This window comes from Onychomys torridus, chromosome 7, assembly GCF_903995425.1.
Source record: "Onychomys torridus chromosome 7, mOncTor1.1, whole genome shotgun sequence".
Taxonomy (NCBI): Eukaryota; Metazoa; Chordata; class Mammalia; order Rodentia; family Cricetidae; genus Onychomys; species Onychomys torridus.
This window is the reverse complement of record NC_050449.1, coordinates 82,754,816-82,768,435: the sequence shown is the minus strand read 5'-3', so window position 1 is coordinate 82,768,435 and position 13,620 is coordinate 82,754,816. Positions and strand designations below refer to the sequence as shown.

General features: G+C 47.5%; 1 protein-coding gene across 1 annotated transcript in view; it reads right to left on the bottom strand.

Annotated features, from left to right (window-relative positions):
* Positions 1 to 13,620, bottom strand: part of Rasgrf1 (Ras protein specific guanine nucleotide releasing factor 1) — a 107,308-nt gene that overhangs the window by 83,308 nt on the left and 10,380 nt on the right. The window contains exon 2 of the mRNA XM_036192133.1: positions 5,259 to 5,365. Within this exon, the coding sequence (XP_036048026.1) occupies positions 5,259 to 5,365 (107 nt within the window). The remainder of the gene's footprint in view (positions 1 to 5,258; positions 5,366 to 13,620) is intronic.

Sequence of the window (13,620 nt, the reverse complement as noted above, 5' to 3'; positions counted from 1 at the left end):
GGGCTATTAAGACTGAGGACCTTTGGGAACATAGTAAATACATTTTACACTGTGAGATGGCCGTGGGCCTTTGGGGGCCAAGGGAAGAATATTATACTTCAGCCTGGAATGTTCTTCATGGGCTGATGTTTAAAGGCCCAGTGGCCAGTAGATGAGCTTTGGGAGCAATCATGAGAGCCTTGACCTAATCAGTGGACTGGCCCTTGATGAATTCATCATTGAATGAACTGTCGGGAGGTTGTAGAAACTGGTAGGGTAGGAGGAAGTGGGTGGCTGGGGAGTGAGTCTTTGAGGGTATATCTTCTCCTCAGCCCTTGCTGCTGTCTCTCTGCTTCTTGGAGCATTAAGGGGAACAGTTTCCCTCTGCCTCAACTTCCTGACAAGATGCTTCTGTCTTAATATAGGCCTAAATTTCACAGAGCCAGCCAACTGTGGCCCGAAACCATGAACCAAAGTAGGTCTTTCTTCCTTTAAGCTGGTTATTTCAGCTATTTGGTAATAACAATGAAAAAAACAAAGACAGCATTGCTTTCCCTCCCTTTCTGCCCACCCACCACCCCATTCTTTACTTCTCCTCCCCACCAGCTCCTTCCACTCCTGGAGTCCTTCCAGCAGAGACTGACCGAGGCACTCCTGGTGTGTGCAGTCTTTATGAGTTCATAGACTTTCAGAGCTAGAAGGAAACTCAGGGGTCATGAAAGGTTTACTCAATGAAGTCACTGAAGTCCAGGAAGGAGAAGCCATTGGCTTAGAACAACAGTTGTTCAGTGTCAAAGCTGGAGGTGGAATCGGCCCTAGGGCCTGAGAGTGCATTTCAGTCTCTTTGCCCCCTGGCCTGGCATCTAGCTCTCACTAAAATGCTGGGTATGAAGCATACTGCCTTATCTTACAAACGACTATACACATACACTACAGAGGCATCCCATAATACTAGACTATGATACATACAGTGTGAGAGAACATTGTGTCTCAACATGGTATTAATACACCACAGTGCTTATTTTTATACACGAAATGTTTCTAGTAAGTATATGTAAATAAAAACTAAGTTGGGAATATGTAAAAATACTTCATACTCAATATGGCTGTGGCAGAGAGCCAGTTGTTTCTGCCACTGCTGCACACATGCACACACACACACACACGCACACACGCACACACGCACGCACGCACGCACGCACACACATTATTATAGAATGTGGTCTTCCAAGTTGACATTCCCTCATAGAAGGAAGGAGTGGGGAGGGTTACTGGATCTTCATCAGAGCCTCCAGCCCCTCCCTCTGGCCATTTTTGTGTGTGACCTTGGGGTGTGGGAAGGTGTTAGAGTTTATTGTCTGGGGCTTCATCTATGTGGCTGTGGGAAAGTCATAATCTATGCTGAATGAAGACCTTCCAGTATGGGTGCTTTACAGTCCTGCCACTAATCCCTCACTGCTCTGTAACTGAGCCCAATAAATTCACTTGTTTCCCAGGGTGAACCCTGCAGAACCTTTGGTTTTCGGGTTGGGACTTTACAAAGACAAGGTGGACTTTTTTTTTTTTTTTTTTTTTTTAATTTTCCCCAGGGAAGGAATTTTTGCAATACATACATATCCACACATATACTTGCATGTATGCTCTCTCTCTCTTAGGTTGAGGTTGAATAAAGCTCATTTCTGCTGGGCAGAAATGTCAGTAGAGCCTGGACTTCTGATCCACAGAACCACAAAATAATGAAAGGAAATTTTGAGCTGACAAGTCTGTGGTGATTTGTTATGCAGCAACAAAAAATGGAAACATTTTAATATTCACATTCATTTTTAAAATGTGAGGTTCAATGTACATATTGTGGAAAGCACAGGTCCTAATGCCACAATGTTGAGGAAGACAAGCATGGGAGGTAGTTTAGCAACTTGGGACTCAAACTTGCAGAGGATACACCTGCACCCTCTCTTTTAACAGTGCACTTGATAGCCTCAGATTCTTACCTGAATAACACACACACACACACACACACACACACACACACACACACACTCACACACTACACACACACACACTCACACTCACACACTACACACACACACACACACACACACACACACACACACACACTCTCACACTCACACAATTTTAGGGAACTCACCTGGCAACCCGTTAGCAACCTAGGACTCCTGTAGGCACTGGTTTGCATGTACGTCCTCTGAAGAAGGCAATGTTGTTTCTCTTTTTCTTAACAACCATCAAACTTAGACAGATTTGGTTCAGTCATACTCTAGTTGTGTTCTGGTGTAGAGTAGGAAGGTCAATCTGGCCTGAGCTCGCTTTTGGGTGCATTTGTAATAAGGCAAACTGCATCCTTAAAGTGAACTTTTAGGGGAAATTCTATATTTGCCATTTTATGATTATGTATAATTGGACACACATATGATTAAAATAAGATGGATTGTGGGAAAGGATATGTGCAGTAGAAAAGAGGTCTATAACAACATACCAATCAAGACAAAAAAAAAAAAAAAACCCCACCCACACCCTTAAGCAACAAAAACTTATCTTTTATTTGAACCCCATAAAAGGAAGTGCTAAACAATAATCGGGCCATGAGTCTTCTCACTGTTGGGGCCCGCTGTCACTCTTAATAGAGTATCTGACCTCTTCTATTGTTTTGCTACTTTTACAGTTTTGTGCGAGCCTTTCAGTTCTTTGAATAAGGTACTAGGAACCTGGACATACCTGGCCCAGGTCCCAAATACCAGTAACAGTATGAGCAATTTTGATAGAAAAACATAAACCCTTAACCAAGGCAAAGATACTTTCTAGCACCCAGGAACCATTTCCCACTCTATTCCCACCCCAGAAGCAATTGCTCTTCCTGTTTCCATCACCCTGTTTAGTTTTGTCTCGTCTAAATTTCATATAACTGAGATCATATAGCATGGGTTTTTTTTTTTTTTTTTTGCTATACCTACTCTGCATATTGATTTTGAAAATCATCCATCTTGTAGTACATAACTGTAGTTGATTCGTGTTTATTTCCCAGCAATATTCCATTTTATGGATGCACTGGAGGTTTGTTTATTTATTAGCTTGTTCACAGACATCATGGCTGATGGCTTGCATAAAGCTGCTAAGGACACTTACATAGGAGACTTTTTGCGGTCATTTCTCATTCCTCTTGGATAGGTACCAAGGAATGGAGCCAATAGAAGACAGATCATACGGTAAGCAGCTGCCAGGTCATGTCCCGGTTGGGTTGTGCTGTCTCACACTCCTCTTGTGTCGCCTGAGTACTTCCAGCCTTTCACCAGCATTTGGTATTGTCAGTTTTCACCGTTTTAGCCACCTACCATACAGACCTCGTTATCGAATTGTCTCTAGAAATTGTTTGTATGGATTCTGTAGTGATGAATAATGAATTAAAATTCTAATGCAGTGCCCATAAGACAGCCCAGCAGGTAAAGGTTACATGTCACATGCCTGATGCCCTGAGTTTGAACCCTGGATCCCACATGGTAGAAAGAGAGAACCAACTCCTGAAAGTTGTCCTCTGACCTCCACATGTTTGCTGTGGCGTGTGTGACTCCCACAGAGTACATAAACAGATGCAAAAGCAAACCCCTGTAGTACTTAAACACTTATGAAATTCCTTCATGTAAATAATTTCATTTGATCTTCAATTGAAATGTTTTGATCTCAAAATCAAACCCTGTTTGTTATTTGTTTTCCTTTGATGCTGGGAGTCTGAGGTCCAATTGCTGACCTCGAACCTAGCTTCATGCAATTCCATCTTGAACAACCCAGCAATTCCTACTCTCCGTCAGCTCTGGTCATGTTACTCTTCTGGTGTAAGACCTTCATTGGCTCCCATGGTTCAGAGAGGAAAGGCCAAACATCTCAACAGGAAATTTGAGCTCATTTAGGATCTTATATAACAGCCAATTGTCCACCTCATATGCTTGAAAAGTTTTTTATATTACATTCTTTCTATTTGTGTGTGTGTGTGTGTGTGTGTGTGTGTGTGTGTGTGTGTGTGTGTGTGTGTATACCTGTGGAAGTCAGAGGACAACATTCCCTCTCTCTCCTTCCACCAAGTGGATCCCAGTGACTGAACTCAAGTCCTCTCAGGCTTGGTGGGATATCCCTTTATCTGTTGAGCTATCTTACTGGTCCTCATCTGCTTTTTAACATCTAAACTTCATTTCCTCATTAGTCTCTAAATTATCTTCCATGTATCAGTGCTTTAAATACATTTTTTTGTTTTGTTTTGTTTCGTTTTTTTTTTGAGAGAGAGATGTAGGGGGGGTGTTATTGTTGAGATGCTTATATTTAAACCCATTAAATCTCCCTTCCCATCTTTCACTAAGGCCCACTTGGTACCCTACTTGTACCCCCATTTCCCTGAAGAGGGAAATAACGTCACTCATCAAGCTGTGATATCTAGCAGAGGAATACTTGTGTGGCAGCCAGCTCCAGATCCCTAGCACTTTGCACCAGGCCTGTGTCTATTGCTTGGTCTCTGTAGCTAAGACTGAATACTTTTTGTGGACAGAAATGGAGAGGGCATGGTCTTGGGGCTAAGGCCATTGCTAGGGTCACAATATCGGCAGTTTCTGGGCAAGTGAGTTTCAAGGCCCAAAGGATCCATTTATCCATCTATCCTTCCATCCTCCGCATATACTTCAAACACTCATTCATATCATTTTATCCTTCATTCAGCTATCACTAATTTCCCACTAATCATTGATTTTCAGCCTGCACCCTCCTATCTACCCTCCACCCTCCCATTTTTCTTTGCATAATTCCAACTCACATCTGCTGGATACCTTTACTTTGCTTTTTTTTTAAATCACTCATTGAGAATGCAGAGTCTCACATTGTTCCTGACCTCAGTTCACATTTTATAGGAAGTTAGACACTATAACACCTCATTATTTACTAGGTGAGAGAGATCAGCTATCTACAAGGTCAGCTGGATGGTGCTACACTTGACAGTGCTTAGCTCTGCCAGGGCATAGTTAGTTGTAGTTCAGAAAAAAAGAGGGGACCAATTCATGGTCACACATCAACTTGGTGGCTGCACACATTAGAGATGGGACTACGTGGATAGAACAGAACGGGAGTCTGCAGTGTCCTCGTACTATGGGGTGGCCAAGACCCTTACAGCGTCTCCACTCCGCTCCCGGCCTTCCCTATCTCCTTGTCCTGAGGCTCGGACTTGCAGAAGCTTGCCTGGTTTGGTCTCTTACGCTTAGGTAGTCTAGCAGGGTGAGACACACCTGGCATGAGCAATGGCCGCCACCCACTCGTCGCAGTCCTTCGAATCCTCAGTCCTCAGCTCCAGTGCCTTCTGGTTCTCATGGGTGAAGTTCACTGTGAAGTAATGCTGCACCAAGAGGAAGACAGACACCCGTGGTTATCAGGATGTCCACAAGCTCCACACCCTCCCTGCTGCAGTGCTGAACGCCTGCTGCTGCTGCAGCCGGGCCCAGATGCACCCTCTGTGGTCGCCGGAATGCATTCTATTTAGTAGTTTCAAGTGCTCAACCAAAAAGGCTTTTGTGTGATGTAACAAAACCTATGCTTAGGATGTGATAAGGAGGCAAACCCCACAAAGCCTTGTTTGCCAACCAATTACAGCAAAAGAAAAAGAAAAGCCAGTTTGAAACCACCAGGCACTCTGGAAAGGACAGCAGGGGAAACACACCAAGAGAACATCTCTGTGGGGGACTAGGTACCAGTCCAATGCAACGCTTCTCAAATTACTCCGCAAAAACTGACTAAGCACTCCTCTAGATGCTGGGGTGACAGAAGCAAATCAATGGTACAGTCCCCAGGAAATCTCACTTGTAAGCTGCTTCGATGCTGGGCACAGGTGTCTGACTTAAAGCTGAGTCAATGGTGGGGCCGCCTCCCTGAGGTCTCTGGGAAGCTGAGGAGCCAGATAAGAGAAACACACCTCTAGGGTTGTTGTGGGAGCTAAATGCAGGTAGAGCTCTCTGAACAACACCTGGCACTAAGGCAGGATGGTCTAAGTGTGTGCAGTAATTAATGCCGTATGATCACTTCCATGCCACAGGTGAAAGGGACTGAGGAGCACAGAGGTAGCCAGCCACTGATCCCGCCCAGGAAGATGAAGAGGAGCTTCTCAGGGGATGTGCTCTGGGTCTCGGTTCTCTCTCAAGTCGGCTGGAAGACCCTGGATGGCAACACAGGTACCTGGAGCCCATGGCCTGCTGGAAGTAGAGGAGATACACAGGGTAGATGGACAAAAGACAGAGGGATACCTGTGGGCAGGAGCTCAGGGGTGCGGAACACAGGTGAGGGGAAAGGTGGGAGGGTGATGTTCTCATTTGAGTCCTGAGGTGCCATAGACAGGAAGGAGTCTTTGGGTGGCTTGGGGGGGTGGGGAGGTGGGATGAGTGGGGGATGGACATGCAGAATGTGGGTCTCTGGTGACAGCCTTGAGATCGAGAAAGAAGCCAAAGAGAAGTCATTCAGAGGGAGGAAGAACCCCAGTGGGGGACCACCTGCTGTCTCTTGGAAAGAAGCAGGGTAGGGTGCAAAGAGGGGCCTTGGGCTTGCCCTTTGGAGGGTGTGCCATACAAGGTCCCTGTGCTTCTGTCCCTAGGTGTGTCCAGGTGGTGGGAAACAGCAACACAAGGTGAAGATATACAAACTAATTTTAGCGGCTGACTTGTACTTTATTTTTAATTGCCATTCTAGCTGATAGACTCGTGTGTGTGTGTGTGTGTGTGTGTGTGTGTGTGTGTGTGTGTGTGTGTTAGAGGGTAGAGGGAAGACTTGTTGCAGAGTTAGCGTTATCCCTTGTTTCCTAGGAAACAGATAACTAGGCCTGTAACATGAAATGTCAGCTCTAGCCTCGAACAATTCCAGTGGGCACTGGCCCTGTGGGGAGGAAGCAGGTTAAAAGAGGAGCTGCAGGTGGCCACTTAGCTCCTTCCCTGTCTGGGGAAAGGAAAGGAGCCGATGAATGTTCATCTTAAATGATCTTGTTTTGTCCCGTATCCACCAGGCATGATCTGCTTTCCAGATGATGACCCTGACACTTAGAGAAGCTGAGCAAGTGGAGAGCAAAGGAGCCAGTTGACACACCTCCTCCCTGGGGCCTGGTCTTTGCCACTTGGATGCTGATTGCTGGGTGCAGATTTCCTTTTCCTAACTTTTGCTCTCCAATGTTGGAGCCTCAGAGATGCACTGACCCATGGGCCTTAGACTGTTCAAGGCCAGGGCCTGGGCCTGAATGATCTGGGGTGTTCTCAGCCCTACCCTGTGCTAGTTCTGAGTGAACTACAGATGGCTGAAGGAGAGCATGAATGAGATGATGAGGGCTCCACCCTACCCTGCCCTGAGGTCTCTGTAAGGCACCAGGCATGCCGGGGCTCTTTTTTGGCTCACATTAGTAATGACCCGACACAACTCTCCTGAGCACATGCCCCATGCTGAGTGCAGCAAAGTCCCCCATGGAGAGAGCAAGACCATAAGTGTGCTGCTGTTGGTTAGCTGGAGTCTAGACCCGATGTTTTGATTTTATTATCACCATCACAGGCTCCCCACATACACGGAGCCTAGGGATAGACACTGAGGGTGATAGGATTTCCTCTGTGCCAGCCTGTGTCTCACCTCCTCTTTATACAGGATGGTGATTAGGGAACCTGGGGAAGTGGGTTCTGCTGCTAAAGGAAGAAGAAGGGAAGGTTTCATGGAGGTGTGAGGACAGCCAAGATGGCGAATGCCCCTGGGTCTGAGAACGAAGGAAGGCAAAGATTTAGAGGAAAGGGCTCAGAGAAGGGACTCCATTTTGCAGCTTATTGGGACCCTGCGGTGCCTGAGCTGGGAAAGCCTTGGCTGTTGCTCTCTCTTTCCCCCTACTAACGTCTTGTTGTGAAGTTCAGGTGTTTGCAAACACTGGAAAAAAGCCGGCATAAGCTACCGTCTGAGCTCCTGTTGCTCTTTGCAGCCCTGAGGACAACCTTGGCCTTCAGGAAAGGCTCCTGCTGAGAGGTTACTCCAGATGGAAGAGTCCTCTCTACAATTTGGCACAGACCTCCCCCCCCCCCAAGGATGGGGGAAACACCTCCCCACACTACAGAATGGCTCTTTGCAGTCCTTGGCTGTTAAACAACAGTGTGGGCACCTTACTCAAGCTTGAGAAACACCTGGTGCTAACTGCAGTGGTCATATGTGGTTCTGGTTTGTTCCCCACCTCCCATGGATGTGAGGCCTCATCTGTGACAGGTTCAGGTGTCCTGTCGATCTGAGACTTTGGAGAGTGAGAACACGTAAGAGTCAGTGTTGGAATAGTACCCTTACCCCCAGTCTGGGTCAAGGAGTGCATCCCTCATCTACCTCTGCACAGGAGCAGCCCTACCTGAGACAGAACATGACAAAGGAAAGGGTTCAGGCACATTTCCTCCACACTCCTCTGTGTGGGATTAAAGGAAGACCATATTTGGGAGAACTTTTTCACTGTGTGTGTGTGTGTGTGTGTGTGTGTGTGTGTGTGTGTGTGTATGCTCATGTGTGTGAGTGTGTCTCTATGTTTGCAATTTGTGTGTAGACCAGATGTTGACGTTTTCAATTGTTCTCCACCTTAGGTTCTGAGACAAGGTTTACTGAATGCCAAGCTCAGTGATTGGCTGTGTTGGATGGCTAGCAAGCCTAGTCTTCCTGCCTTCTATCTCCCTAGTGCTGGGATGGGTCACAGGCCACCACGCCTGGCTTTTTCAGTGGGTCCTGAGGATCCAAATGCAGATTCCCAGGCTGGCATGGTAAGCACTCTACCCATGGGCCCACCTTCCCAGCCTCTTCATCTTCTTTTGAAGAAATGGCTGTATTCACTTAGTGGAGAGAGATGAAGGGGTGGTTCCTGGTCTTTTGAATGACAGTGAGGAAGAGCCCAGGGACCTTGTGGTTTTTTGATCAATGTTACGCTGGCACGTCTCACTAGACAGATAACCTTGAGCATTGTTCAGTGGCTTTTATACCTGTTTCTTCATCTGTGCAATGGGTATGAAGAGGCTCTTTTCCTTTCATAGCTCTTGTAAAGTCCAATAGAGAGAACACTGGCGCCATCCCACAAGGAAGTCCCCAGTGTGCGCTTGCCCCTCTTTTTTTTTTTTTTTTTTCTGTCTTTAACATCACCCCCCAGCACTCTTGTTGGACAACACAGCTTCTTGGCTGGTATGCTCTGCTGCAGGTGTGGGATAAAAAAAATATGGTTATTGTTCAGGCCCTGATTCTAGAAATTTGGGGTTAAGTTTGGGACAGCATTACTGAGGTTCTGAAGTGCCCGTCTCCTGGGTGACTAGTAACGACGCAGGAACATTGGAAACCGTTCTGTGCCTTCACCATAGAGAAGGCTTATCTTCCTGATGTCTTCTGCTGGTCCCCACCCCTGGAGGGTAGCCACACCCTCAGGCTGGCACACACTGCATTCACAAGGAGACAGGATGACAGCGGAGGGGATGCTTGCCGCAGTAGCTCTGCCTTCGACAGTGGCTCCCACAACCCAGGTAAGTCTGTCTTCTGTACAGTGAGCAAAGCTTCTGGCTTGGATGAGCCAAAGTTCTGCAAAGATTCCCCATCTTGGTTCTTTGAGCTGGGAAAGATGCCACATCTGATTTCTGTTCCTTCCATGCCTCTCTGTCTAGATTTTTCCCTTCTCTGTGGGTCCCGCCCGCCCTTATCTTCACCACTCACTTCTCTTCTTCCTCCTCTTCACCTGGCAGGTGGCTCCCAAGGTCAGTGTGCTCTAGATCTATCCCCCACCACTACCACCTCCGGTGCTAGGATAATCCTCAGTTCCCACAATTCCTGGCGCCGATGTCAGATGTCCACTGTTGAAGTCAGGTGAGGAGGGCTTGAGTTCTTGTTAGCTGGGGATGGGTTGGGGCTTGGAGTCCCTCCTGCTCAGCTTCTCCCTGGCTTCCTGTCCTACTCGGCTGACAGGAAAGGGGATACATAGGACAGATGCCTTTTCTGGGGCCATGGCATGATCTGAGGAAAGTGGTCACTCTCAAAACCACACACACACAACAAACAAACAAACAAACAAACAGTGCCCACAACCCCCTTGTCTATTATCATGGATCCTTAATGGGATGCGACTGTTATTTAAGTTCCCAGATGGTCACCTAACAGATGTATGTACAGGTGGCAATCCCTGCAGCTGGAATTCAGTCTGGCCGCGATGCTCAAAAGGGTTTGATAGCCTTGTTGACCCTGGGAACCCGGGGATCCTCATTGGCTGGTTAGTGGGGGCACTTGTTCAAGCCTATGACACACAGTGGTGTCAACAGGGAAAGCAAAGCTCACATCTCTGCCTCTCTGGCCGAGTGATTCCTCATTTATTAGACTAGTCACAAATACCCAGCCCCCAGCAGAAGCCAGTCCCCGCCCCCCACGACTGTCAGTGGCAACAGGCAGGCCATGAGTGTTCCCGGAGAGGTGAGACATTCCTCCTGATCAGTGCTTTCCAAAGTCCCCCGTGCTAGTAATAAAAACAAAACAACCTTGCCCTGTTGAGATCAGGCAAGAAGGACTTGAGCCTCTGAATCTGGGAAGGTGTTTGGAGATGACCCACCTGCTCAACTTACGTTCCTCACTATGGATAAGGTGGCTCCTATGGCCCCATCCCTCATCAATTCTCCTCAACTTGGATGTCGATGACTTTCTAATTGTTTTTGTGGTGTCTCAGACAGTGTCAACTCATGCTGAACATCAGTGTCATCTGGGAACTTAAATAACAGTGGCACCCCATTAAGGATCCATGATAATAGACAGGGGGGTTGTGGGCACTGGATTTGTTTGTTTGTTTGTTTGTTGTGTGTGGTTTTGAGAGAGAGCTCGAGAGAGCCAGCTACACACACACACACACACACACACACACACACACACACACACACACACACACACGACTGTGGAGACAGAATCTCTCACTTGCCTTGAATTCACCAAAGTAAACTAGAGTGGCTGGCCTGTGGGCTTCAGGAACCAGGAACCCCCTGTCGCTGTCTGGAATTACGAGCCTGTATCACCATGCTTTTCTCCATGAGATTTGAGGATCAAACTGGGGTCCTCTCACCGAGCTGTCACCACAGCTTCGCACTGGTATTTTTGAAGATTCTTCGGCTGGTTCTTGTGTCTGTCACTCATTGCCTGAAACTCCTGAGGAAGGAGTACTGTTTTAGCATTAGAAGCAAACACGCCTCTTCCTGCCCCTCAGTCCTCTCAGAGAACACGGGTAGTGGCCGTGGGAACAGGTCCTGGGAGCTCTTGGAGTTTGGAACAGAGCAATGGGAAGATGGAAGTAATGACCTGGGCATGTTGGATTCTACAGAAGCAGAACGTCTCAGAGCATGCAGGGAGATGATGCCACTTGGAGGTGGGAGGGTAGTGGGGAGAGGCAAGGCAGGCAGAACTGGTTCCTCACCTGGGCCTTGGAGACACTGATTTTTCTGGGGAGTTCTACTAATTACCACTGTCATGATTGCCCATGTCTTCTCTTTTGCCTACGCTCTATTGAGTGGGCTCCTGTCCTTTCAGAGAAGTCATTTCTGACTAAGAAACAGCCCGGCAGCCTGGCACTGTGCCTCGTGCTGGGCATGGAGCCGTCCCTGTTTGCTGAGTGGGTGATCAAACTCATTAGACCAGTTCATTAGTTAATTGGTTAATAGCAAAAGCCTCAAAGCAGGTGGTGCTGAATTTGCCCCTGGGGAGTGGGCAGTGGAGCTGGCAAGATTGATAAGAGGACAGGCATCTCATGCAAGAGATTGGCACTGCACGGACAGCAGGAAGGTCCTGGGCAGTCCTGGAGCCGAGAACTAGTTCTGGAACATAGTCAATACAGGACCCTTTCCATTTACTGATGTACTTATTTATTCATTTGGTTTTTGAGCCAGTATCTCACTATGTAGCCCAGGCTATCCTCAAACATGAGCTCCTCTTGCTGAAGCCCCCAGAATGCTGGGGTATGTGGAACACCAGCCCCTATCCTTGTTTTGTTTTGGGGGAAAGATCTATTAATGTTCTGGAAATCCAGAATTCTGGGGAGTCATTTTGGGGTTGTGGCAGGTGCCAGGGTTTGGAGTTCAAATGTATTATTTTCTCATGGAGTCGTCAGAATGACTTGTAACTGCTGCGGGAAGTTTCCTCTTCCACAAAGTCTTCCCCCACGAGGTGCTTAATGCTATGGTAGCACTAGCTCATCATGGGCTCAGTGACATTCTTTAAACCTGGAACTGTTCACAAGGCCACCTGATGGAGCTGAATTACAAGCAGTTAAGTCCTCAGAAAGTACATCTTCCTTCCTCAGTTTTGGGGATGTCCCTTCAGGCACCTCCTACTCATATCTTCTAGTTCCCTTTCTGGGTCTCACCCCAAAGCCCCTAAAACCAAGCTCCTCCTGGCTATAGCAGGCTATCTCAGGACTTATCTCCTGACCTTTCCCCCAGTTTCTACCACAGAGGACACTCACTGAGTGAACTTCCTCCTAGCCATGGCTGCACCGACTTCACCCGTAAGCACAGTGGGGACCTCACCAGCTACTGTAGTTTCATGAAGGCCTACTGAGTACAGGCACAGGCCTCCATGGCTTTATTGATGACTTCACACCAGTCTAGACAGACTGCCTGTCCTGCCAACTTCCTCCCCATCTAACATGGTGCGACTTCATATAGACAGTCTTACCAGAGTCTGGTGGCTTCTTTCTGCCCAGCTTCTCTCTCTGAATTCTCAAATCTCAGTGTTCATGGCTTTGCTCACTGGACCAGGACCCCTGCTCTGCCCCGTGATGGGTGATGGTTAGTATCAGTTGTCAACTTGCTGGGATCTAGAATCACCTAGGAGACAAATCTCCAGGCACATCTGTATCTAGATTGTGTTAACTGAGGGGAGAAGATTCACCCTAAATGAGGGCCGCAGCATTTCTTGATCTGGAACCTTGCACTGAATGAAAAGGAGAAAACAAGCTGGGCATCAGCATTCATCTCTTTCTACTTCCTGACTGCTGTCCCCATGTGATGAGCTGCCTCACACGCCTGCCACCGTGCCTTCTCCACAGTGATCAACGACCCTAGACCCGTGAGCAGAAGTAAATCCTTCCTTCCTGAAGTTACTTTTCTCATGCATTGTATCATAGAAGTAAAACAAGCAACTAACATAGCTCCCAAGTCTTAGGGTCTCTATTGCTGTGAAGAGACACCATGACCATGGCAACTCTTATAAAGGAAAACATTTAATTGGGGCATCCTACAGTTTCAGAGGTTCAGTCCATTGCCATCATGGTGGGACACAGCAGCGTGCAGGCAGACATGGTGTAGGAGAAGGAGCTGAGAGTTCTACATCTTGCAGGCAACAGGAAGTCAGCTGTGATACTGGGAGTAGCTGGAGAATAGGCAATACCAAAGCCCACCCCCACAGTAACACACTTCCTCCAAGTCCACACCTACTCCAACAAGGCCATACCTCTTAATAATGCCACTCCCTTTGGGGGCCATTTTCTGTCTGGTCACACACTTGCTGCCAATGCTGACCTCCTACATTTCTTCTTCCTTGCTCACTGATGCTCCTTGTCCAGTCTGTGGGGTGTACCAGATCTCTAGATCCATGTGGCAGCTT